The 25,245-nt window shown below is 41.9% G+C and overlaps 1 protein-coding gene across 6 annotated transcripts in view; it reads right to left on the bottom strand.

The window, feature by feature from the left end:
- Nucleotides 1–20,069, bottom strand: part of GRIA2 (glutamate ionotropic receptor AMPA type subunit 2) — a 91,502-nt gene extending 71,433 nt beyond the window's left edge. For all 6 annotated transcript variants that reach the window (XM_063135970.1, XM_063135965.1, XM_063135966.1 and 3 more), the window contains exons 1-2: nt 19,648–20,069; nt 18,725–18,865 (exon numbers count right to left, since the gene is read on the bottom strand). In XM_063135970.1, the coding sequence (XP_062992040.1) occupies nt 18,725–18,865; nt 19,648–19,741 (235 nt within the window). In that variant the 5' untranslated portion in view covers nt 19,742–20,069. The remainder of the gene's footprint in view (nt 1–18,724; nt 18,866–19,647) is intronic.
- Between the last annotated feature and the right edge of the window lie 5,176 nt (nt 20,070–25,245).

Below are 25,245 nucleotides of genomic sequence, written 5' to 3'. Positions count from 1 at the left end.
AGACTCAATGCTTGAATCGCATGGGGGCTAGAATGGAGACCAGTCTCCTTTGTGGCGGCCATCTTTGCTACTGAGGAGAGGGGAATGATATGCCTAAAATTGGGCAGAATCAGGGATGGGAACTGTGGATTGAATTTTGTCCTGTACCTCCCCCCTCCCACACCCCACCATAATCTGGACACTGACACAACTATAAAAATAAGTGCTTTAAAATTGAAAGTCCAACCATAATAGTATTTCACACTTGTAAAACAGAATGCTCTAGTGTTCCTGACATTTAGAAATATGACTAGTTTCTTCAAGTACACCAGCAGCATTTATTTGCCAGAACAGCTGAAAGGGTTGTAACATTCTGGTGTAGTCAGGTCTGAATTTAACTGGATTATATATATTAAATTAAATACAATGAATTGTTCAGCAAAAGCGTTCAGCTATCATTTTAAATTTCCTGCAAGAGTGGAGTAATATGCTCTTTAGTCACACAGGACAAGTAATAGAGGGTGTCTGCAGAGTTTATATTATCTGTATGGGGAAAGACTAAAAAAAAGTTAAATAGTTTTTGTTATAGAAATGCTAGCTTAAAAGAAGTCTCAAATTTATGGATTGCCCCAACAAGGGCTGAATCTGAACTAGTTACAAATAGAAGGTTAGTTAAAGTAATTCAGAAGAAAATCTAAGAAGACTATACAAGTCTGAGTAAAATGCGTCCATTGTGTTACATATAGGGTACAGGACTGGGATTGGTGAAACTCTACAGATTCTGTTTGTGTACTTAATCACCTTAATAGATGTCTATAAATTTATTTTAAATAGGAGCTACCCCTTCCCCATAATGTCTTCTGAATTCAACTGGATCAATTTTAGCCAGTATGCGAAAGAATTTATCATCTTAACATGTTGACATGTATTCTTAACAGCTAATGGAGGAATTAAAAAGATGTTCAAGGCAGCATGCCTACTATTATCTCAATATGAATAATTCTAGGCAAGGTGAAATGTCATGACTTAGAGCCAACTTAAATGAAGACCCAAAATACCACAGACTGTTAGGGGGGCACTATTGATGGTTTTGAAAGTACAATGCTAGCAGGAAAAACCCACAACCACCATACACTTCAGGAAGTGCTTTAAAACAGGCATAACAAGTTGAGGTACCCTTTGAGATATATTGCTTGTACCGCTCATGAGCTAGTGGAATCTACTGTCCTTACTGCAAACATACCAGCTGATAATAAATTGTCTGGTAAAAAGCCATCTATACACATTTCTGACATCTCAGGCATCACATTCTTGTTTGACTGCATAGGGACCATCATTGTTCTGAAAGAAACCTACTCTTACATGAACTGTTCTATTGGGTTTAGTAAATGCAAATCCTAACTGTGTGGCAATACAATAACTTGGAACTACTGATTGCCATAGGAGTATTAGCATAATATATAGTCAAGGATGATATTATTCAAGCATTTCTCATGATGATACATATCCTTTATTTTGCAAAGGCTCATACTTGTGGGTAACAAGAGATAAGAGATGAATATGTGCTAAGCAAAGATAAAGATAACCTTTGAAACACCTGAATGAAGGGCAATTAGGAGGTTTGTTTTTTTTGGTAGGGAAAAAAATACAAGCTAAGTGCCAAAGCAGATGTTATATTAATAGACTTTTTTTTACTCTAGTGTAAGTTCAGGAATGCTAATCCTGATTGAAACCCTAGCATTTGGGATATTGGGGTTTTAACCCCCCACTGTTGCCCTAATATTCATTGGGGGCTCATGCCTGCAATATACAGTGCCAATATAGTGATTCATTTGCTTTAATAGGTCACTATTTGGCACTAAAAATCGCAGGTGTGCCCCCCCTCTCACCAGAATGGATCAGGGCTACAGTTGAGGGGGGTGAGGAGAGTTAAGGCCACTACCCCCCATAGTAAGGTCCCAATCTGGACCCCACCCCTGTATTTATGCTAAAGTAAAAAGGAAAGTCTGCTTTGGCCTTAAATGACTTATTGCCCAGACTTTTGCACCAGACATTTTAAAATACTGCCTAATTTAAATAATTTGCAGTCATATTAAGTCATAATCAAGAAGTTAAGAATCACATTTCCAATTTAAAATGTTCAGATGACACCAAGGATTTGTTGCCGTAGTATTTTTTACAAATAGTTTATGCAGTATTCAGAACACAGCTCAGTATTTAACTAGAAGTGCACTTATCTATCTCTACAACATTTCTACAGTTCTGTATGTCATTGCCCAGAGCCAGAGATAACCCACTACCATGATCACTGAGATATATTTCATGTAAGTAAATGAAATTGGAATGAATTAAATAACAGATAGTAATTTCCTAATGGCACCACAAGGTTTCTCCATATGCAATTTTAAAACGCAACAACAAAAATATTTTTTAAAAGCCAGTTCAATACTGTAACAAAAAAAGTTTCATCTGGAATTGATGGAACCCTTGAAAACACCATTCAGCAGATTGCAAAGGCTCAGCAGAAATAACGCTTTACCAGCATGGTGGAGTTTAACAACATCTTAATAAAATATTTTCAAATGCCATAAATTGCTGCAAATCATTTCTATTGAGATGAGTCCTTTCTCCCCCCCCCCACCTTTTTTTTTTACATCCAGAAGGCACTTGGGTAAAGCATGAAACATTTATAAATAGAAATTTGGGCTAGTGTTGCTGACAAAGCATTCTTAACTTACAGGAGCAGGGGAACTGCAATGCCCTATTAAACCCAATGCAGTAATTGAAATTGGATCAGGTACTAAAATTAAATGTCATGTAATAAATCTGGCCACCACTTTATACCATTATTTTCATGGAACGTAAAGTTGCAGCAATTGTCCAATCACTGAGATGTCTAAACAATGAGACATGACCCAGTGGTGCCCTCAGGACAGGTCTTTGGGGCAGAAGTCCAGGGACCTGCTCAATGGAATAAGCAGGAAGACTTCCAAATGTAACAGGGCTAGCTTGCCACATTTTGAAATGAGGGAAATACACACAGTACCATCTGAATAGGGCGGCCTACTTATGACCATTAAGTTGGGTGGGGGCATAACATTATTAAATACAAACTCTAAAATGTACCCAAGGGCATCACTGATGTGACGAGACCACGTAGATCCAGTTTTCACAGGGAAAAACAAGTGAGCAGACTTTTTAGAAAGGCAGATGCTAAACACTGTTGAAAATATGAACGACGTAGCATTTACTGCAGTGTGTCAGTGAACTGCTGAGAAAACAGGAGATTGCGAGGATGATGAGCCAGTTACTAAACTCTGTATGAGGTTCAAGATCCATTTCCAAGACCACCAGGCAAGTCATTCTAGTAGTTCTTGAGGTTCATTTTAAATATCCATGCTAGCATTGATTCAGATTTAGGTCTCACAGCCATATCAAGGCCAGTGCCATAGCAGCAGCACTCCAGAGAAACATGCAACCAGCTAATGTAGTTCTGGTTTCTCCACAGAAAATTTCAATCCCAACAATGAATGTTGGGGGTTTGTGTTTTGTTTGCTTGCTTTTAAAGCCAATAAACAACATTCTGTAACAGTCCAGAATTACACCCAGAAATAGAATCTAGGGTGGAAATATGCAGATGATGGAGAGGTAAATTAGATTGTCTTAGGGCTCATCTACACCAAGCAGGATATTCCACTATGAAAGTGGTAAGGCGGTATATAAAAAGCAGGAGCCACACTACTGCTTTTAGCAGTTGTGAAGTGCACTGACAACTGTTGGGGCCCATTAACACAGACTATATACCACTTTCATACCACTTTCATAGTGTCATATCCTGCTTGGTGTAGACGTGTCATGGGCCCCAACAGTTGTCAGTGCACTTCAGTACCACTATATAGCAGTAGTGTAGATCCTGCAGTGCACTTCAATACTGCTATAAAGCAGTAGTTTGGCTCCTGCCTTTTATATACCACTTTTATACTGTTTTCATAGTGGAATATTCTGTTTGGTGTAGATGAGCCCTTAGTACTAAATGACTCCCATTCATTTCTATGGGGCTAAATAAATGAAATGCACTCTAGGACCTAGGTGGGAAAGGGCAAAACCTGATCCTTTCTTTAGTCACTAGAGTAAAAGGGGCAGATGTAGTCCCACTCCAAAGTTGTCCCTGAATGCACTCCTTTAGTTTCTCCCATTGATGTTAGTGGTTGCTATTCAAGGAGAAAAATGAAACATTGCTTGGTTGGAAACATGAACATGCTAGCAAAATCCACACACAACTCTTACTGGGGAGTGGACACCAGAGAGGTGGGGGACTCCATGGATGAGGAGGAGTCAACATTTCCTGCCAATATACACTATCTGTATCCACATACTCCTCAGTCTCCCCCAACCTGACTGCACCCTCCAGATTTGTTGGACTACAGATCCCATCACCTCTAGCTAGGATGCCCATTGGCAGTGTGATGAGAATTGTAGTCTTAACATATTTGGAGGGCATGGACTTTGGGGAAGGCTGTCTTCACCTTTCTGACATCTTGCAAATCATATATATATATATATATATATATATATATATATATAAATAATTCAAATTCAGGAGTTAGTTGATCATCCCTTTTTAACTGCCTTCCTGTATACTGATACTCATGAAACATAATTCAGTGGAAAGCTCTTGACATAGAGTCCAAGAATAACATTTTCACTATAATTTAAAGTTGGGAGTTTATGTCCATAAAGCTTTTTTTTTTTTTTTTAGAATTAGGCAGTATTCTATAACAATGTACTATAACATTTTATTTTTAATATAAAAATGTCAGTATAATTGAACAAATATAATTCATTGCAAATTGGAGCAAAATGGCATATGAACAGAAGGTTCTTTACACCTTTATAAACACAGGTGCAGGCCAAAGTACAATGATATGCCAGTGACATACAGCCTGTAAACAAATCATGAAGGGATTAAGACACACCTACAGTTAAAAGTAACCCAGTCAAAAGTTAGGCCACAGCTAGACCTAAGGTTTATCCTGGAATCATCCAGGGTTCACTCCTGCCTGAGCACTGGATCCCCTGTGTGTCACCTAGATGAACAGGTTTGATCCCTGGACGATCCAGGGATAAACCTTAGGTCTAGCTATGGCCTTAGTTATTGTTCAGAAAGGAAGGCTAGATCTACACTACTGCTTAACAGCAGTATTGAAGTTCACTGATAACTGTTGGGGCACAGGACACATTCCATATACTGCTTTCATTCTATATACTGCTTTTTATTCCATATTTGTAATGATTTGAGACAAGGTGTAGATCTGGCCTACACCTGATTGGTCGCCATGGGCGGCCCCATACCTCTGGAGAAGTAAAAAAAAAAATGTGGGGAAGAGAGAAATGGGACATTCCTCCCCCCTTTTAATGTTTTTTTATTATCTATATCTGCGGAGCTCCACAGATAGATAATAAAAATAAAAAGAAATGGGGTGGGTGGGGAGGAACAAGCATCTGTCGGGGATGCTTTAGGGTGGATTCCTGCATTGAGCAGGGGGTTGGACTCGATGGCCTTGTAGGCCCCTTCCAACTCTGCTATTCTATGATTCTATGATTCTATGAACAGGCAGCCAGAGGGCGGAGATGTGGCTAGCCCAGTCCCTCTTGCGTCCTCCTCTGGCTGCCTTGTTCCCCCCATGTTTTTATTTTTATTATTCGAGTATGCGGAAATAAGCAGGTACAGATTATTAAAACAAATTAAAAAGGGGGGAGGAATGGCTCTGTTCCTTTCCTCCTCCCCCCCATTTTTGTTTTTGTTTTACCTTTTCCAGAGGTGCGGAGCTGGAAAATTTGCACTTGCGTTCCTTCCCATGATGATGCCGGGAAGAAACACAAGTGCGGGTGCAAGATGCCTCGCGGCACCGAAGCACCACTGTAAAGGTGGGGGCAAGATCTCTTCCTGATCATCCCAGAGCACGAGACACAGAATAATGGGCTCAAGTTACAGGAAGTCAGGTTATGGCTGGACATCAGGAAAAAAGTCCTGACTGTTAGAGCAGTATGGCAATGAAGAGGCATTCAAGAGGCAGCTAGACAGCTGCTTTAAGGTGGATTCCTGCATTGAGCAGGGGGTTGGACTTGATGGTCTTATAGGCCCTTTCCAACTCCACTGTTCTATGATTCTATGAACTGTGGTTCTCTGCTTCTCCATTAAAGTTAAGGGGCATGGCTAGTTTTAATGAGCTTTAAACCAACACAGCTTAACAAATGTCATACACAATCTATATTAACTGAGACAACACAGCACACATACATTGGGTTGAGGAGGAAATACTTGCAAGGTTTGGGCAGACCACCTGTGAAGTTACATCCAGTAACTAAGTACTTCCATGATCTCAGTTTTGAACTTCGCCAAAGAAGTCTATCTCAGATTGTCTTCAAAGCATCTTTGAGGATAAATCATGTGGATCTAATTAAATGCCTTTTAACAACATACAAAATGTCAAAGAGGTTTTAGGGTCAGCTAAAAAATTAGGATAGAGGATGCATTTAGCTATTCATTTGAATATCTAATGATTTTCTTTACATATGAGCAGGAGAAATACATTGTATTAGAACTTGAGAGCTTTCCAGTACTATCCTGATCACAGAAGACAACAATAAAGCATCTGTGAAGCCTCTCATGTGGAGCAGAATCATTGGCTTGTGACCAATAATCATAATATTGGTTTTATGGGCATGATTTCTAGTCTTAACTATATAAGTACCTTTCAGTCTTGCAACAAGGCCCTGATGATCCAATACAAAAACCAACGAGGCGTGAATTACACAGCAAAGAGTTGCCTGCTCAAAACAAGCTTTCCACCATAGGTACGTGGCCAGATCACCACAGCCTTTTCTTATTACTCACCATCACATCTGTGCCTGCCCAGTCAAAGCAAAGGGTGAATGATTATGAAGGAAATGAGTTGCACGGGAATAGCTCAAACACAATGTAAGGGGACCGATTTTTCTTTCAATTTTTATAAAAAAAAGGCACAAAGAAGAGTCTTTGATTCCAGTTGGAGTAAGAATCAGGACTATGGAAGAAACCAGCTTTTTGTGTCTTTTCATTTTTTAAAGTGGATTTGAAGACAGGCTTCACAATCTGTGAACAATGCCTAAGGGGTGGTTGAATACAGGCATGAGGCTTTAGTGTGCCTGTTTGTTTGTTTTTAAATTAAAAAATGGTAGCCAATGTTGGGTGGCCTGAGCTAGATTGGGATTGTGGCATGGGGGGGCAGGGGGGGCTTTAACCTTTTGGTGCCACTGTGATCCCAATCCAAGTCAGGGATTTGCCATGAGAAGAAATTCCCACTGGCACCAATGGTTTTGCAAAGAAAAACCTATTGCAAACAGCTGCTGATGCTGATTCAGGGTTACAGCCCCTCTTCCTCCAGCTCCCACTCCCACCCCAGTTAGTTAGTTACATATGGGTTAAAGGCACAGAAAGCATCACATCTGGTTTGGCCCTGATATTTCAGTGGCCAGTGGGACTCTAGAGACCTGAAAAACTATTTCAATCTTCCCTGGGCTATTGAATTATTCAAAATATCATTAATTATACACAAGTAGCTCTTCTTGTTATGAAGAAATACTTGCATATAGGCAAGTTTAGTGCCCACCAGAAGCAATAATTTCAGGTGGTGTAAGGAGAAATGAAGAACACGTCACTTAAATATGTGTCGTTACAGTGTGTTTTATGCAAGCGGCCTTGAGCTTTAGAAAGGCGAGACACAAATGTTTTGAATAAATGATTCTCATGAAGCAACAAGCCTGGTCAATAATTCTCCTCCATGGCTTCATATTTGTTACCAAAAAAGAAATAAAGAAAGGTCATGTATTCATTTGCTAAGAATGACACTATTGGCACTATTTTTCTTTCTTTCTTCAAAGAAGTTAGTAACACCTGTTATGGGAATGGCTTGACGCCTGATTTCTTTTCTCCTTGAAAAAGAGGTGTCACAGTCCAAATTCAGCCTAAGTGAGATTCTAGTTTGGCCCTCCAGGGTTCCCCAGATGGCCCCGCCTCCTTCCCCTGCCTCCGCCCACCAATTGTTTCATGATAGCCTGGCTTTTGCATATTCTTTTCCCCATTCTAAAAGGTAAAAATGCCACTCTACGGTTTAATTGCCAGCAGTAAAATATCCTGGCGTTTTGGCCCCACCCCTTATGGCTTCAGGTCCACCCACCATTGAAATGCAGTCTGTCCCCCCTCTGCGAGTGACTACAACCCTGAGGCTGAAGGAGGATTGATACCTCTGTTATATAATGATCCAGACGCACTGGTGTTGGATCCAAATGTGCAGTGTAATATATGCATGATTACTCAGAAGTTAAGTCCCACTTCCATATTTGCAACAAATTCTTTTTAAGCCATTTACTGTGTATAAATTTTAAATTGTATTTTCTCAAGGAGGTATGTCCTCTTTGGTTGCTGTTTGGTGCCTATAGACTGGAATAAAAATGAAAGTTATTTATGCTTCATTCCTGTACCTGTGTTAGTCAGAAGGACCTGATGGTCTTATAGGCCCCCTTCTACTATTCTATGACTCTATGGCCTTAGCTAGACCTAAGGTTTATCCCAGGATCGTCCTGGGGTCATCCCTGTCCATGTAAATGACACACAGGATATCCCGGGAGCAGGCAGGGACGACCCCGGGATAAACCTTAGGTCTAGCTAAGGCCTATGATTCTTTGAAGTAAGTTCCACTGAGTTCTACACCACTTACTGCAAGGTAAGAAGGTATTGGATTGTGGCCTAAATCCAGACTCAACCCATAGATTTAAAAAAAAAAACTGGTGGAAAATAACTCTGGTGGACTTTGAACTCTTGGACATATCTCATGATGACATCTGTGCTCCTGAGCATCCACCACAAGGAATGGGTACACAAACAGTGGTCAAGATCACTAGGATTTTCTGTTCATCATCTTGCTGATCATCTCATGCCAGATTTCTGTTTGTATTTGTGATCACTGCTAGCTCTGTGTGAAAGGGGAAGTTGCACAAACCGAGCAGAGATAGGATGTGGAATTTGTTCAAATTTGCCCAGATTTGCTCAAGTTTCCTAATTTGCTTATCTTTCAACTATAGAGTAAAGCAGAGCTGATTCAGTCCATAGAGAAATTTATGTAAAATTGACCTGGGAAAGTTGTGCCAACCGAACGCAAGTGCATGCCTGGCAATTTGCGAACATTTTCGGTGGACATGTGCTCACGTTCGGAGCTTCAAACAGGGCATGCTTGCAATTGTGGGAGTATCTAGTGCCTGTTATGAATGGGCCTGATCTGAGATGAATGAGTCAGTGTCCCCTTGTCAGTTTGTCATGGTGCAAAGATCTCTGAAGAGCTGTACGGTTTTATTGAAAATGGAAATGCTCAACCCTTTCTCAAAGTAATACAATTTGTCTTTCAAGATTTTGTATATAGTATATTACCTCTGTGCCAAGATTATTGTAGGAATAATATGTTGCTTTTATCATGCTTGTGAGAAGCCATGTAGAGGTGAAAGTTTGGCTAGCCTCACTACCTCATTTGAAACTAATTGTGCCACTTCCAGAGGAGGTAGGAGGCAGAGCTGGCTGCCAGCTGCAGCTAATGAGCCAAAACAAGATATAAGAACAGAGGAAAGCTCAAGGAGAGGGATGAGGAAATGTTCTGTGCATCAACTGAACAGCATACAGGCATGTTTTCTGTTGGGGACACAAATTGAGATGGGGAAACCATTAGCCTGAGAGAAGCCATTAGCCTCTACGATGTACCAGCTGGTTCTGGTTTAATGCCTAGCTGGAAAAATATGTAGCTTTCTCAAAGAACTGAGCGAGACTAAACATCTCTGAGAGGCATGATTGTTAGTAGTTTATCACAACAGTTTTATTGTGCACTATAAGAAACTCTTCAAGAAGGGAATGGTGTGTGTGTGTTAATATCACATAATTTGGCATTTTATGGAATATTAGGAAGATCCAATATCCCTCATCCTTCCCTATGTTTTTGGTAGGAGATAACAAGAAATTATTAATTATAATCAGGACTGCCATTTTATTAAAGAAATCTTAATTGATTAATAATGCTTTGGTTGATTAATGTATCCATCAGTTAAATCTGCGTAATTCTGCATATGTGAAAAATCATTCCCAAAACAACCCACACACATTTTCTTTGTGTTCTGATGAATCATACAGTACAGTAGCATCATATTAAAAGACATCATTTACCAATTTCTCTCACTGATAGTGCTCACCACTGGCATTTTTTTATGAGTACTTAAAATATTTTTAAAACTATTAAAATCTGTTTGCATTAGAACTAATTCACTTGGGGCCTTTTTTTTTTTAGTCCATTAATATTTTTTTTAATCAACGAATCAACTGCAGTCCGAGGCTGCAATTCCTGAACACACTTATGGGGCAAGCAAGTCTGGTAAAATTAGTGCGACTTGGGGGGATCTACACTACTGCTTTTAAAGCGCTTTAAAGCACTTTGAAAACTTTTTGAAACCTGTATATGCAGTGTGTCCTGGGCCCCAACAGTTGTCAAAACTGTTATAAAGCGCTTTAAAGCAGTAGTGTAGATCCCCCCCTTATTTCCCAGTCAGCACACATAGGATTGCACTGTTAACTATAATGGATTTCTTCAGGTGAGGCCAGTTTCAATTAGATCATGTTTGAAAATTCCTCCGTGGATTTTTAAAGACCTCCCAAGTTATAATTTCTGCAATATTTTCTAGGAAGTCACTATTTCAATTTAAGATGCTTTATGTTTTAAAATATACCAAGCAGCTTATGACAAATATATAAACAGCAAAATGCTTTTACAGCCTCCCACTCCTCCATTTTGAAACATTCTAGCGAGAAGGGCCTCTCAGCCCATCTAGCTGAGATAGCAGACAGTGGGAGTGTCATGCCCCCACTGAAGGGATCCTCCTCCCCTTCTAAGGAATTGGGATCCCTTCAGCAGGGGTATGATGTCATGGGGATGGAGAGGCTCTTGGGTTGCGTGGATCCAGGCCTCTCGTCCCTCCCCACTTACTGGAACATCCCTTACTGGACCAACCTTCCCTGAACTCTTATTTATTTATTACACTTATATCCTGCCTTTTTTCCTCCAAGAAACCCAAGGCGGTATACACAATCCTCATCCTCCTCTCCATTTTATCCTCACAACAACCCTGTGAGGTAGGTTGGGCTGAGAGTCTGTTACTGGCCCAAAGTCACCCAGTGGGTTTCCATGGCCGAGTGGGGTCTAGAACCTGGATTTCCTGACTTCCAGTCCAACACTTTAGCCACTACACCACACTGGCCTCTTCTGAGGATGCTGCAGCCACAGTGCCTTCTATAGTGGCTGTGAGTGTGGGGAGCCCCCTCCAAATGTCTGCACTTAGGAGGTGGAAATGTCTGTCCTTGGATTCCCACCCCACCCCTGAGGTTGTAGCTGTATCTATGGTTCCTCAGGTGCCATGTGAGAAACAATAAGATTGCTCTGGCTGAGCTCTGAAGACTATTGCTGAGCCAAAAATTTCCAGTTGGCACGAGATTAGGGTCAAAGTGAGGAGGTCAAAAGTGGGCCTGAAATTGTGGGGACTCCATTTTGTTGGCCAATGTGGTGTAGTGGTTAGCGTGTTGGACTGAGACATGGGAATTCCAGGTTCTTATCCCCACTCAGCCATGAAGTCCACCTTACAGGGTTGTTGTAAGGATGAAATGGTAAGGAGAAGGATGATATACCCCGCCTTGGGATCCATGGAGGAAAGGCAGGCTAAAATGTAATAAATAAATAATAATAATATATGTCTTCTATTGTAAACATGAGGTTTATTTATTACATTCTATACAGTCCAATAGCTGATGCTCTCTATCTATCGGTAGATAGATACACACATAGCATTGCTTACACTTTTGTACATTCACATTAGTCTCACTGTCTCATATAAAAGCTAATCTGAACCACCTTCGTATTGCTAGGAGCACTCTGCCATCTGGTGGATAACTTTTTGCCTGCAATCTTTTGAATGACACTTTCAGTGCAACTCTGTGCATGTCTACTCTGAAGTAAGTCCCACTGAGTTCAAGGGGAACTATTCCCAAGTAAGTGTCTATAAAACTGCAGTGCCTGAGTTGCACAGATCCCTTATAAAAAAGTTGCATTTTAGAATACTCAGCCCTTGCCAGTTACACTTTCATATTAAGTAGCTGGCCTTTCTTCTTCTTTCTTTCTTTTTCAAACAAGTTTTAGCAATGCCCTCTATAAGCCAATAGCAGAGAAATATGTCACATTTTATTTAACATCTTTTTCTAGATTTGTTTTTTAAAAAGTGTGCTTTAATCCTGTTAGCAAGTCTTAATTGTTTTGGCAAGCATGAAATACGAGTGCAAACAAGCTTTTAGCTGTCAGATATGGTGAACTACCTAAATAGCATTTCATGTCAATTGCTAAATACGGTCAAATACTAGGCTAAGCAGCTACTCTTTAGCTGCAATCCTATACACTCTTAGATATGAGGACGTCCAATTAAATTCAGTGGTGCTTACATCTGAGTAGATGTGCATAGGAGTGCTCTATCCAGGCTTCCTGGTTTTCTGCCTCTTAGAACATCTACACGGTGCCAAATCTCTTCTCAGAACGCCCACTTTTCACAAGTTCTTTGGCTACTTCCCAATGTTTTCCCCAGCTGTTACCAACTATAAGTACATTTGGCAGAATTTAAGTTCATTTGGCTTTCATGGGCTAAATCCAACACAGAGTTAAGTTTGTCTAAGCTTAAATAAATAGGCTTAGGCATGACTAACTGTGTTGAATTTAGACTTTTATCTTTTGTTTTTATTTGCTGTTTTTTAATTGTTGGTTTGTTTTAATGATTTTTTTTAAAAAAAAATGCTCGTTGTAAATCTTAATGAAGGGTAATATATTTCCTGGAGATTTTTATTTTTTTTAGTATCTCAGAGTTTACTGATAAAGCCTCTTAGTTGATAGGGGGGAAATCAAAGGATATGCAAATGGTCAGGAAAAGGTTTTTAGGCCTATTAAAATATTGCCGTTTATTGAAGATATTTATTGAAAAGTAAGTCCTGCTGAGTTCACTGGGGACAGGCTTTCTATTAAGTGAGCTTAGGACAAAATTTCCAACTTAATTAGAGTCTGACTGCAAAGCAAAATTGCTAGTACAAACTGCTCCGTTGTGCCTATTGTTGTGGCATCTACTCAAAACAAAAATTAATCGCAGGGATGGTTCACCTGTGATATCAAATAGTGATAATGCATGCAGGAATGGGCTGCCTCAGATCTAACATCACTGACAGTCTAGGAAGTGTCCATATCAGCTTATGCCATCTCAAATGCCATGCTTTTCAGGAGTGACGTCATCAGTCACAACTGCCAGTCATGAAATCAAGACAAGAGTAATCAAGTGATGTGCGTTCATGCATCAGCCCTAAGACGATGTCCTTCTGGTAGGAAGTTAATTAAGGAAGGCTTTGGCTGTGGATTTACACTAGCTTCTACTACCTATTTATATATTATCAGTAGTAAAAAATGTGAAATCATGGGAAACTATTTAGTAAATGCATTCTCCTGCCTACTGCAATGTGCTGTATCACCTGCTCTGCTCAACATATTACACCAAGACTGAAGTTTCTGGCAATCTATACTATTCAGATGACTGTTCTATCCCTGTGCTGCTACTCTCAGGTGTAGAAGTCATGGTTAAGGTACTGAAACACATACATACCTGCTTCTTGGAGGTTTATTCCACCATTTTTGACTGAAAGAAGCTCTTAGCCAAATGGATTTTACAAAAGTTAATGGAAATCCCTAATTCATCTTAACTAATATAAACACCCAAAGTGGTTCCACTTATTTCACAAGGCAACCACATAACAACATGTTACTAGAAAGAATAGCATCTGAGGGATAATAGGGCTGGAGTGAAAGGATCCATAAAGTTATTCATTTAGCTATCACCACCAGAGAAAAATATAATATTAAATTAAATTGACACTGAATTATTAATAATAAAATGTAATAAATTTCAATTCATGTCTCCCTGGCCCAAGTCCAACTATATACTACACAAGCTTATATTATATTAAAATGAGATATGGGAGATCCAGATTAATTACCAATTAATTACAACCTAAACATTATGGGCATATGAAGCATAGACAACTGGTAAGAAACCTACCGATGAGCTAGGGAGAAAATCTATAACCTGCTTCTCTAGAGCAGACGGGACTAAGCAGTTTGTAGACTGCTGCTCAAGGGGCAATGTTTTGTAAACATCTTAAGTATTTTCTAAGTTCTGAAAAACAGGCAATCTAAAACACGCATTTCAGAACGAGAAATCTCTCTCGTGAATAATATCACTAGTGGCAAAATATTTTGGAGGAAGAGGGAGAAATATTTTTTCTTCTTTTGGGGGGGGAATTAGTAAAAAATAGAATGATGAATTGAAAGTTAGCATGTTATCTCTTTCATGTGTGGATATGGCCCCTCCACTGAAGGAAATAGGGAGTTTCTTGAAGATAAGGGAAATCTGTATTTCCATCACCTCTGCTTCACCCCTTTCTGCAATTCATCCACTGGCTTCCAGTCCCTTCCCATATCCAACACAAATGCGTAACCTTTAAAGCTCTCCATGGCATTGCTCCCACCTGTCTTTCTTCTTTTCCCCCAATATATCTCTGTCCATGACTTCCAACACGAGCACTGTCAGCTACTGTAATGATTACTCTTTTGCTGGCTCTAACCCTGGAAGATCAACATGGTGCCAGATCTCTCACTTCCTTCAAATGCTTCCTAAAAGCTCCCATTTCCATGACTTTCTTGCATAAACTGAGCATCAAACTATCTGGAACTGCAATTGCTCACACTGATTTTGCCTGATCTTTCCCCACCTTCCATACTACCCCCCCACCCCTTTCCTCCGTTCTTCTTATTGTAGAACTTCAGATGGTGAAGTCCTCAGGGCAGGGATCTGTCCTTTTCTTATTTGCTAAAGCATCATGTGCACATTGATGATGCTGGATAAAAAACAAATCACTCCATTGGGCCAATAGATTTCTTTACTGTCTAAAACCTGACTGGATGTTTTGGCGAGTTCCTTCTCTCTACAACTGTTCACCAAACTCAGACATTGAAATCCTGCTCCACCATATCGAGGAATAGCTACTGTATGCTTTCTATGGAACTTCTTTGTGTCATAATTCTAAATCTTTTGTGAGCTGCTTGATGGGGATGTTTTTCCCTGCTGAAAAGCAAGATATAAAATCTATTAAGTAAGAAAGTACATTAACTGAAAATGTAATTTGTGTCCATTTGTAATGCTGCTGATCTGTGATGATCTTGTGACCCAAAGAATTATAGCATACCTCATGTGTCTAGTTTTATTCTGTTTCTTTAAAGATATTGGTATTTTTGTTTTTTATTTTGAGTGGTTTGTAGGTTTCCATTTATTTATTTATTACATTTTTATACTGCCCAATAGCCGAAGCTCTTTGGGTGGTTCACAAAGGTTAATTTCCTGACCTTTTAAAATATATACTCAATAGTTCCTTATTATCTGAGCAGCTTATTGATTCTTCAGTTCTTCATAGCACATCTATTCCTTGAAAGAGACATCAAGATTAATTCCTTCTGAGAAATTCCCCCTGTCCTGAAAAGAGATGTGTAAGAGTGAGGAAAATCCACTCTGTACATGCTCAAAAGCCTTCTCATTTTACTCAGATTCACATGTTTGAGGGCTATGCTTTAGAACTGGATATAGGTTTGACAGGTGAACCTTGCCTGAAACAAATTCTGGATGATGCAATTAACAACAGAAATGGTGCACTTAATATGATCCCCAAAGAGAGAGCAAGAGAGAGAGATCCACTAAGAATTTTAAACACCTTTGCATTCAAAACCAAGCAGAATGTCAGTTGCCAAAAGTTCACTGTGTCATCTGTCCAGCTGTCTTCTTGAAGTCTATTTCTATATCATCAACAAAGAATCCTATGGTACCTTAAAGACTACCCATTTTAGTATGCTTTGAGGTTTCAGAGGCAGAAGCCTAATTAATCAAAGGAACATTATACATGTGATGGAAAAGGTTGTTGCCACAATAAAATGGCTAGTCTCAAAGATCTAGTCATGGCTGCATATTATCTCCAATTTCACAGGCAGAATGCCTCAATTCCAGTTGCTGGGGAACATGAGCCAGAGCGGGCTCTTGCATTCATGTTCTGTGGGCTTCCCATTGGGGTGTCTTATTGGTCACTGTGGGAAAAGAATACTGGACTAAATAGGCCTTTGGTCAGCTCCAGATCTTCATGGTCTTATGTTCTTAAGATGCCAAAATTCATGGTTGTTTCTGCTATAACACTGCTACTCTCGACACAATGTTAAATTTCATTGCAGAAAGCTTCATTTGGCTATTGAAGCTCTAATCATCTGAATGTGTAGGATGTGCACTTGGATCCATGTAGGCACATCACAGTTCTTGTTTTCTCCCTGCTCCTGGATTTAAACATCTTGGCATTGGCCCTCTAGATATGACAAAATGACATGCATTCCTTTAAAGTCAGAATGACAAATTGCAATCCTAATAATCTTAGTTGGCAGTGATTTTTCTCTTCAGGCCATCACCTCATTAGGTATCACACACAGAGAGACACATTTTACTTTTCACTTTTAAGATGTACCTTTCCCTAATTCAATACCAGCACAAACTGACAGAAATTATTATTATTATTATTATTATTATTATTATTATTATTATTATTATTTACATTTCTATGCCACCCCATATCTGAAGCTCTCTGGATGGTTTACAAAAGATTAAACATTAGCCCATAGCAACAAGAATTACAAAAGCCTTTCTCTCGCAATTCCATTTCATTGTATCAGTGCAACAATTCAGATCTCCTTTTTAATAACTCACCTTTTAGTTACTAGTTTTACCACCAGTATGTTAAGGGGGTAATATCCTAGGAGACCCTATTAATCTGATTTTTTTTAAAAAAAAATATGTAAGAAAGGCATCCTGTCATTACTTGGGTGATTTAAACTAAAAATGATTATCATGCCTCTCATTTTGGGAGTGCCAGCCACAACTACTCATTGTTCTATCAAATCTATGTGTACTCCACTGAGGAAGTTGGTGGAAAATAGAACGATTTCAGATATGATTTTACTGTGGTGTTGTTTTTGCTACTTGACCCTTGCAATAGCTGCACTGTGCCTATTACTGAAATCTGCTGGGAAACCCTCTGAACCTTACAATAGAGGAATATCAAGCCTATGCCAAGAGAAAGAAGAAGGCTGGTCACATGGGCACACTGTATATACTAAAAATTCATCGGAATCAATGCCAGGCGAGACTGCTCTTCTAACAAAACAAGGCTCCTATCAGCAGGGATGTTGGGATGGGCAAGAGCCATTGCTGCCCCAAATTCTGGACTTATGCTGTGCTTACTATCCTGTTTCTTTCCTCCTCCAGATCAAGGAAAGGTTCTCTAAACTGCTGTGATTTATTGGCAAAGGGATGGGAGCAGTGTAATTCTAACATGGAGAATTGCAAAAAGGAAAATGGCTGATCAGTGTCTCTGGCTGTTCAGACCCAACAATCCGCTTGCAGCTATTTTGCTGCTTCCTCAAGCAACCTCTTGGCCTTTGACTAAACCAAGAGAGGCCTCAAGGGTTGAGATAGCCTTGAGGATAGATGTCTCTTTTAGCAGAAGGCATATGTCAGAACATGGATTCTTGAACGACTGAGACAGCCATCTCAAGGAAGCAGGCAAGCTTGGCATATGTGGTCCCATGCCATGTGCGACCAACCAGCCAGCCAATAACATATGACCCACAAGGGGCACTCAGATTCTATCTCCCCATTCCTTCCCATTTGCTCACTCCAGCTCCTCCTGTACTCATGTGCCATTCGGCATGAAGCAAACACTGCCGTATAGCACAGGGGGCTGTTTTTCAACACCCTTTCATAATCATATTCAGAGGAAAGGTGGAGAGGTGCATACCAGAGGTGTGGCAAAGTGGAAAGGGATGTCAATCTTCCACATCTAGGGGTGGAGAGGATTTAGCTGCCAATGCCCCCATGCCCAGGCTGTGGAAAGATACAGCACCAAACATCTCTTGGAAAGAAAACCAGTCTCTCCCCCCTCATTTTCTTCCTGCATCTCAGAAGAAAGTATTCAGGGAGGAAAGCCCCGTCTTCAATAAGCAAATGCCAGAGCAGGAAGGGCTGGGGTGGAATTTAGCCACAAAAGATGTGGAGGTAAATAACACACCCACCCACTCAAGCAAGGGCCCATGTGGGCCTCCGATCCAGAGCAGGGTGGGGTCCTCCTGACACCACAATCAGCCACTGCTGCAGCCAACCTTATGTAATACATTTTAAGAGCCAGAGCCACATCCTTGCAAGTCAAAGTCAATTTGCAAAACAAATGGTACAATCTGGCTTGAAGAAGCAGGAGGAGAGAGGGACCACCCTGAGCAGGTGATGGTGGACCCATCCCCCAGAGGCAAAGACAGCATAGTTCTTGGGTTAATTCCTCAGTGCCACCTCTCCTGAACTCTGGAGGAGTTGAATGCCAAAGTCATGACCGCACACTTTGTCTTGCTTGAAACACATGGTACCTGCTTGCCCTCCATCCTTCCCACCCTCCCAGCCCCAGGAGCCCAGGGGTTCAGAAGAGGAGATGCGAATGCACGGAACACTCATTACTCACAAGCGTTGGTGACCGCGAAGCTGTTGGCCACCTCCAGGTTGTCGATGTGGGGTGACAGTCGGAACTCCGAAGTGGAGAACTGAACCATCCCTACCCGAAATGCACTGTATTCCTGATCGGCTCCTCTGGGGAAGAGCCCCCCTGTAGGATGACAAACACGCATCAAAACAGGACAAGACACACGCACACACACACACACACACACACACACACAGGATGTCAGTGCTGCAGGCTTGGCGGTAGCAGTGCCTGTTTGGGGTGGGTGGGGAGCCCCTTCATTCCTGAGCTCTGGAACTCCACTCAGGCTAGACTGGCCTCCAGACTCATCGACTGTAAGGATGATCTTCTGTGCTAACATCTCAGCCATACAGAGATGGAATACCCCAGTTGGGTTTGGCAGCCGGGGGGGGGGGGGGATCTGTGAAAATCACACAGCACGCTGCTTTCCTCCCTCCCAAGGTGCAATCCAGATCTATTCAGATCAAGGGTGGTTGTTTTGCTTTTCCCACCCAACTCCATCTCCTGGGAAGTGGACGGCACCTCTGCAAATGTCATCTGTACGCCCGGTTAAGCCGAAGCGCTGCTTGGTATCTTATAAGCCTTTGGAAGGAGCTAGCCGCTTTCGGAGGGAACAGAATAGAGAAGATGGGAGACAGAGAAGTCGCTCGAATAATTTAAAAAAACAAAAACGGGCAGGGGTGGGGGGTGAGGAGTTGATCTCAATCGAAGGCACTTTTTGCATCCATTCGCTCCTGCAGGGAAGGCATGTAGCCTTAAATCGACCCTTCCCTGCTGGAGTTGAATGGATGCAAAAAGTGCCTTCGTTTGAGGAAGAATTCTTTCGGGAGGGATCGGCGCGAGGTTGGGGGCGGGAGTGGGGGGGGGGAGAAAGGCAAAAGACGGTCTCCAAAGAGGACACTCACCTATTTGTATGCCGTTTGAGTAGACCCCCCAGATGAGTCCCCAAACCAAAGGAGCCAGGAAGAGAGCAATCTGCCGAATCTTTTGCATTGCCATGAAAAGTAGAGCATCCACAAAGCCACAGAATATTCCTTCGCTGCTACTGCCGGCGCCGCCGCCGCCTTCTCCTTCTCCTCCTCCTCCTCCGCCTCCTCCTTCTTCCCTGCCCGTTTCTCGCTCAGCAAATTAGATCCTCTGCATATTGGGCGAGCGGATGAAGGACCCAAGCTGGAAAGGAGCCCTCAGCAGAGAGAAGGGCAAGAGAGGAAATGGTGGTGGCGGTGGCGGTGGTGGTGGGGAGGCTTTGGCCCGCTGCTGCAGTGGTCCCGAGGCCAGCCCCAGGAAGACGGAGGCGGCTGGAGTGCAGGCTTCAACGCTGCTGCCGCTGCTGCTGCTGCTGCTGTGGCCCCGGCGCTTGGGTACATCCAGCTCCTTCGCAGGCAATCCCACACATTCGCCCCTCTCTGCCACGCACCCCCCGACATGCACCCACACACTCACGCGCGCACCCCCCGCACCCACACACTCCCGCTCGCTTTCTTCCTCTCCCTCTCTCTCACACACACGCACCCCGAGCCGGGCAAGCGAAGGAGAGCGAGCGAGCGAGAGAGGGGAGGGGGAGAGAGGGGGAGAGAGAGAGAGAGAGGGAGAGAGAGAGAGAGAAGGAGCGAGCCGGCGTGCGCGTGCCTGTGCCCGCCGCCAGCGCGCGTCCGCCCCCTCCTCGCTCGCTCGCTCGCCCGCCCGGCCCAGGCCTCGACGCGCGTGGCCGCCGCACCTTTGCAAGGGCAGGGCTGCTGCTGCGCGGTTCAGCTCGTCCAGGGGATGGTCCTCTTTCAGCACCGGGGACAGCGCCTCCGAGGCGGCCGGGGACGACGGGTGTTCAAAAGCCCGTCCGCCGCCTAACGCTGCAGCCAAGCGCCCCCTCCCTCCCTCACACACGGAGGGCGATCGCGCTTTCCCTGCCTCCCCCTCCCCATCTAGGACCATAATAAGTATAGCTTTCTGGTCTCGGAAAACACAACGGAGGCTCTGCCAGATGCAACTTAGAAATTGCCTGCTTTCCGGAGCTCTCGCTCTCTCCCCACCCCCCCATCCTCCTCCGCCCCAGATCTGACGGTTCAAGGAGCATCTTGTCGGAGGAGGAGGAGGAGGAGGAGAGGTTGGCTTGCTTTTTACATGCTAATCGCCTTTATTTCTTCAGATATATATTTTTAAGCATTCGCGTTGGCGTACTGGAGAAAGCTGCCTAAAGGAGAAAGGAAAAGGAATCAGCGGCCACCAATAGGATCCTGCTTTCCTGAATATTTTAACCAAGCCAGCTAAACCAAATCCTGGCACTGAAAAAGAAAAGCGGGGCGGGGGAGGACATTCAGTTGCATTCACTTCTTGAGAAATAGCTGGTGATGATGCTCTTCATGAGAAAGCCACTGATAATATTGATATGTTCATCATAGATGCCTGTACATTTAATGACATAGATTCATCACATACACACCCACGCTGATCTATGGCATTTAGTAGATGCTAGCATGACCACCACGATCCGTATGGAGGCGTTGCCGCATATCCACAGGTGCACTCCATGCGTTGCTGAGGGGCACCGGAGTAGTAGGGGGGTTAATACGAATTGCACCTGCCACAGCAGAAACTCTTGACGATTGGGAAGAGGCCCCCTCTCTGCAAAGTATGGAGTTTTATTGTCGTCTGTGTTTTTATCTGTTTTGTGGCTTGATTGCTGTAGTTTTATACTGGGTACTATATTGAAAATGTGCAACATTTTATACCATCTTTTAATATAAATCAATTATCTTTGGTGGGGTACGGCCTTTAAAACAAATTCCATGAACTGGATCTTAATTTGTAATTTAAAATTGGTGTAAAAGAAATTCATAGCCAAACACATGCTGTAAATTAGTCATTGGGAATAGTTACCATTACTGGGCTGTTATTTACTTGTAAAAAAAACCCCATCAAAGGCTTAAATTGAAAGTAAAAATAAATAAATGAAAACTGCATTCCAGATTATATTCCAATCCAGAAACAATCACCTGAATATTAATTTAAAACACAAGAAGATGGTGTGCACAGGGTAGCGAAATCTCATTGTACAGTGAAATGTTATAACATTTGAGTACTAAGGCCATTCCAGATGTCTCATTAAATTCATTTTAATATGTAAATTCTCTCCTCACTTGCTAAATCCCACTGGAGATTTTTTTCTTCTCCATCAGTGTGTTTCTCCAAATAAATAAAGACTGGAAGACAGTTGTCAAGTGGATCAGGCACCTGGTCAGAGATTCCAACTCAGGGAAGGGATGTGGGGGTGGAAGAACACTTACCATAGAATAACAAGGAAGCAAAAAGTACCACTGAGTTCCCTTTATTTCCCTGATTTGCCAACCATCTAAAAGTCTGGATCTGACCTAGCAGATCAAGTGGGAGCCTGTGGGCAGAGGAGCTTAAAGAAAAGGAGACCTCACCTATGTTCTTATCCACTGAGTTGGGCCTAACTCTCTATCCATCCTAGTAGAAGGAAGTTCCTTACAAAGCAACAACAGATATAATTCTGACTGCTACGGTACTATTGGTGTTCCTGCACATATACATCTGCAGAACATCCACTGGTGGAGCTGATCACCCAGTTGGCATGAAAGCAAAAATGTGGGTCCCTAGAGAGAATCTCCTCCATTATGGTTTGTGGATCTGAGCCCACCTTGACAAGAAAGAAGGAAAATGCAATTGTGTTGGCAGCGATCACATCAACCAAGGATTGTGCAGTCTCCTTCAGATTCCAGCAGGGAGGTGGAGGGATTCAAATGTACAGTCATTTCATTAATCCAGCCTTCCCCTCTCCAGATGTTTTGGATGACAGCTCTAAGCATTCCTGACTGTGAGCCTTCTTGGCTGGGGTTCATGGGAATTGTTTTCCAAAACAGCTGGATGGCACCATGTCGGGTAAGGCTGTTCTCATCACTGCTGTACCCTTCTTGGATTTGAGCAGGGAAAGTTATGGGATGTTTGTAGAGAGAATCACATGATGAGACTATTGGCTTCACACTTCCATAGAGAGTTCTGTTCTCTTTCATCCCTCATCCCTTGAAGCTTCACCCAATGGCCTTGATGATCCTTACAGGGGGAAGCCTTCTGCTTTTTCAATGCTGCCATTGAAGAGCTATGAGGAGACTGCCCTGGAGTGTTCTTGCTTTGGGGGAATCCTGGCACTTGCCTCTCAGTGTAGAGGGATATCGCATTTTCAAGAGATGGGGTTGAGCTTGCTCAGTTATGCAGAAAGCATTTGGCAAATGCAGGAACAGCATGCTTGCTTGTAGTATGCCTCTGGTATTTTTCTCTCTCTCTTCCATTTCGGGAACAGACAACTCCAGATATCTTCTGTGCTGTAAGTACTCACCCTTAGCTATATTTGTATGATTTTTTTCTTCTTTTCTCTAGAGGATGGAAGGAAGAACATTGCAAATTGAGCATACTGGTGTTTTGCAGGAGGTGGAGAGGGTTGACGTCTTTATTTGCATTCCGCTGTTGCACAGTACCTTTATTATAGCCAACCAAAATTCCACAACAATTTGCAAGTTTTTGAGTTCTGCAGAGTTCAGGTGCTCTGGAACACTTCATGTACATAGATGGTCCAATAAGCAAGTACCACCTAGCCTGCCAAAGAGTTCTGAAGAATTCAAACTCTGGAGAACTTGAAAGTTTGCACATTTTGGAGCAATTTTGGTTGGCCCTCATGAAGGTATTGCACAGCTGGATTTTGGAAGGCCCCCTTCCAAGGACAGCACAGCTATTGCATTGTCTCATTTTCTTGTTAGTGTTATCCCCTCCCTCTTCAAGTACTTCTTCCTTTCTTTCATCCTCTAAATGTAGCTGTTTTGGATAGTTGGTGATGAAAAATAGGTCACTTTGCTCTTGCTTAGAGGTTATATTTTTGTGACTGACACATGGCAAACAAAACAGGTTTTGGTTCTCAAACTCTAGTGAGTCGTGGTTCAAATTAAACCCAATTCTTAACTAACAACAGTAATGCCTGAGACAGATTCTGATAAGTGCTGGTTTTTTAATTTCCAAAGTGGGATTCTCAGAATACACTTACCAAGGAGTAGCCCCTATTGAAATTAACAGAACTTTCTTTTCAGGAGGGAAACATAGGATCATGTTTATAATTTGCATCTCGTGTCCAGCATGGCTGAATGTAATAATAATTTGAGACTATTAGTATAATTGAATATTGCACTGCTTAATGGTTTTATTATGATTTTATTTATGTATATATTATGCAAATAGCTTTCAAAGTCAGCCTGATAAACAGCTGTATAGAAATGTTTTAAATAAATAAATAAATAAATAAATAAGATAGAGAACTTAATTAGTTTGTAAGATCCGCCCACCACTGTCACTTTTCTTGAAAGAACTAGGGCTCATCTACACCAAGCAGGATATTCCACTATGAAAGTGGTATGAAAGTGGTATGTAAAAGGCAGGAGCGACACTACTGCTTTATAGTGGTATTAAAGTGCACTGACAACTGTTAGGACCCATTGACACATACCATATACCACTTTCATACCACTTTCATAGTGCTATATCCTGCTTGCTGTAGATATGTCATGGGCCCCAACAGTTGTCAGTGCACTTCAGTACCACTATAAAGCAGTAGTGTAGATCCTGCAGTGCACTTCAATGCCGCTATAAAGCAGTAGTGTGGCTCCTGCCTTTTATATACCACTTTCATACCACTTTCATAGTGGAATATCCTGCTTGGTGTAGATGAGTCCCTAGTTTCTTTCTTAATTGCATCCAGGCTGAGGAAAGAGTTTTGTGCTATTCAAAATCTCGTATACCATATTGTGAATTTTCATTCTGATGAGGGCATTGTGTTACTATCCTTGCACTTTTGCTGAACTTCAAACATGTAATCCTCAAAATTGTTTCATTTTTGAATTTGTTTTACTACTTTACATCGCATTATATTAAGTAGTAGCTGTAGTAGTAGCAGTGAGGTATACACTTAAAAGTACCTACAATTTTCTAAGTGCTATCCAGATATTAAAAGATAAGACAGTTCCTGCCCACAGGTTCACACAAAAGGGGAAAGGAATGTGAAGGAAAGAGGAAAATAAGCATTGGAGCAATCCAGCACATAGTTGGGTTACTTAAGAATATTAAACAGTGGATTATTTCACTTATGCAGAGTAGCAGCATACGTTTAGACAGATAGATGATTGATCAATAGATAGATAGATCTACCTTGAACACCATTACTGGTGGACAGACAGGATATAAATTTAATATAAATCAATAAATAAATACAACCCCCAACGTGGCAGGAGAGGAGCATCCGGCTTAGCTATTCAGGAGTGAGGCAAATGCTCTCTGCCTATGTTCAAAAATACTTTACTGCCAGGAAATTGCCAGATAATGCTAATAGAGTAATTGAGCAATCTTATGCTTCATAGACATCATCAACCATGAGATTGTACAGAAAAACCCCTTAGATCAAGGGTGCAGAACTACCTTGGGGGGGGGGGTGTGCTGCTGCTGCTGCA

This window comes from Elgaria multicarinata, chromosome 10 (assembly GCF_023053635.1).
Source record: "Elgaria multicarinata webbii isolate HBS135686 ecotype San Diego chromosome 10, rElgMul1.1.pri, whole genome shotgun sequence".
NCBI lineage: Eukaryota > Metazoa > Chordata > Lepidosauria > Squamata > Anguidae > Elgaria > Elgaria multicarinata.
Note: the sequence above shows the minus strand (reverse complement) of the source record. Positions and strands in the feature narration are given on the sequence as shown.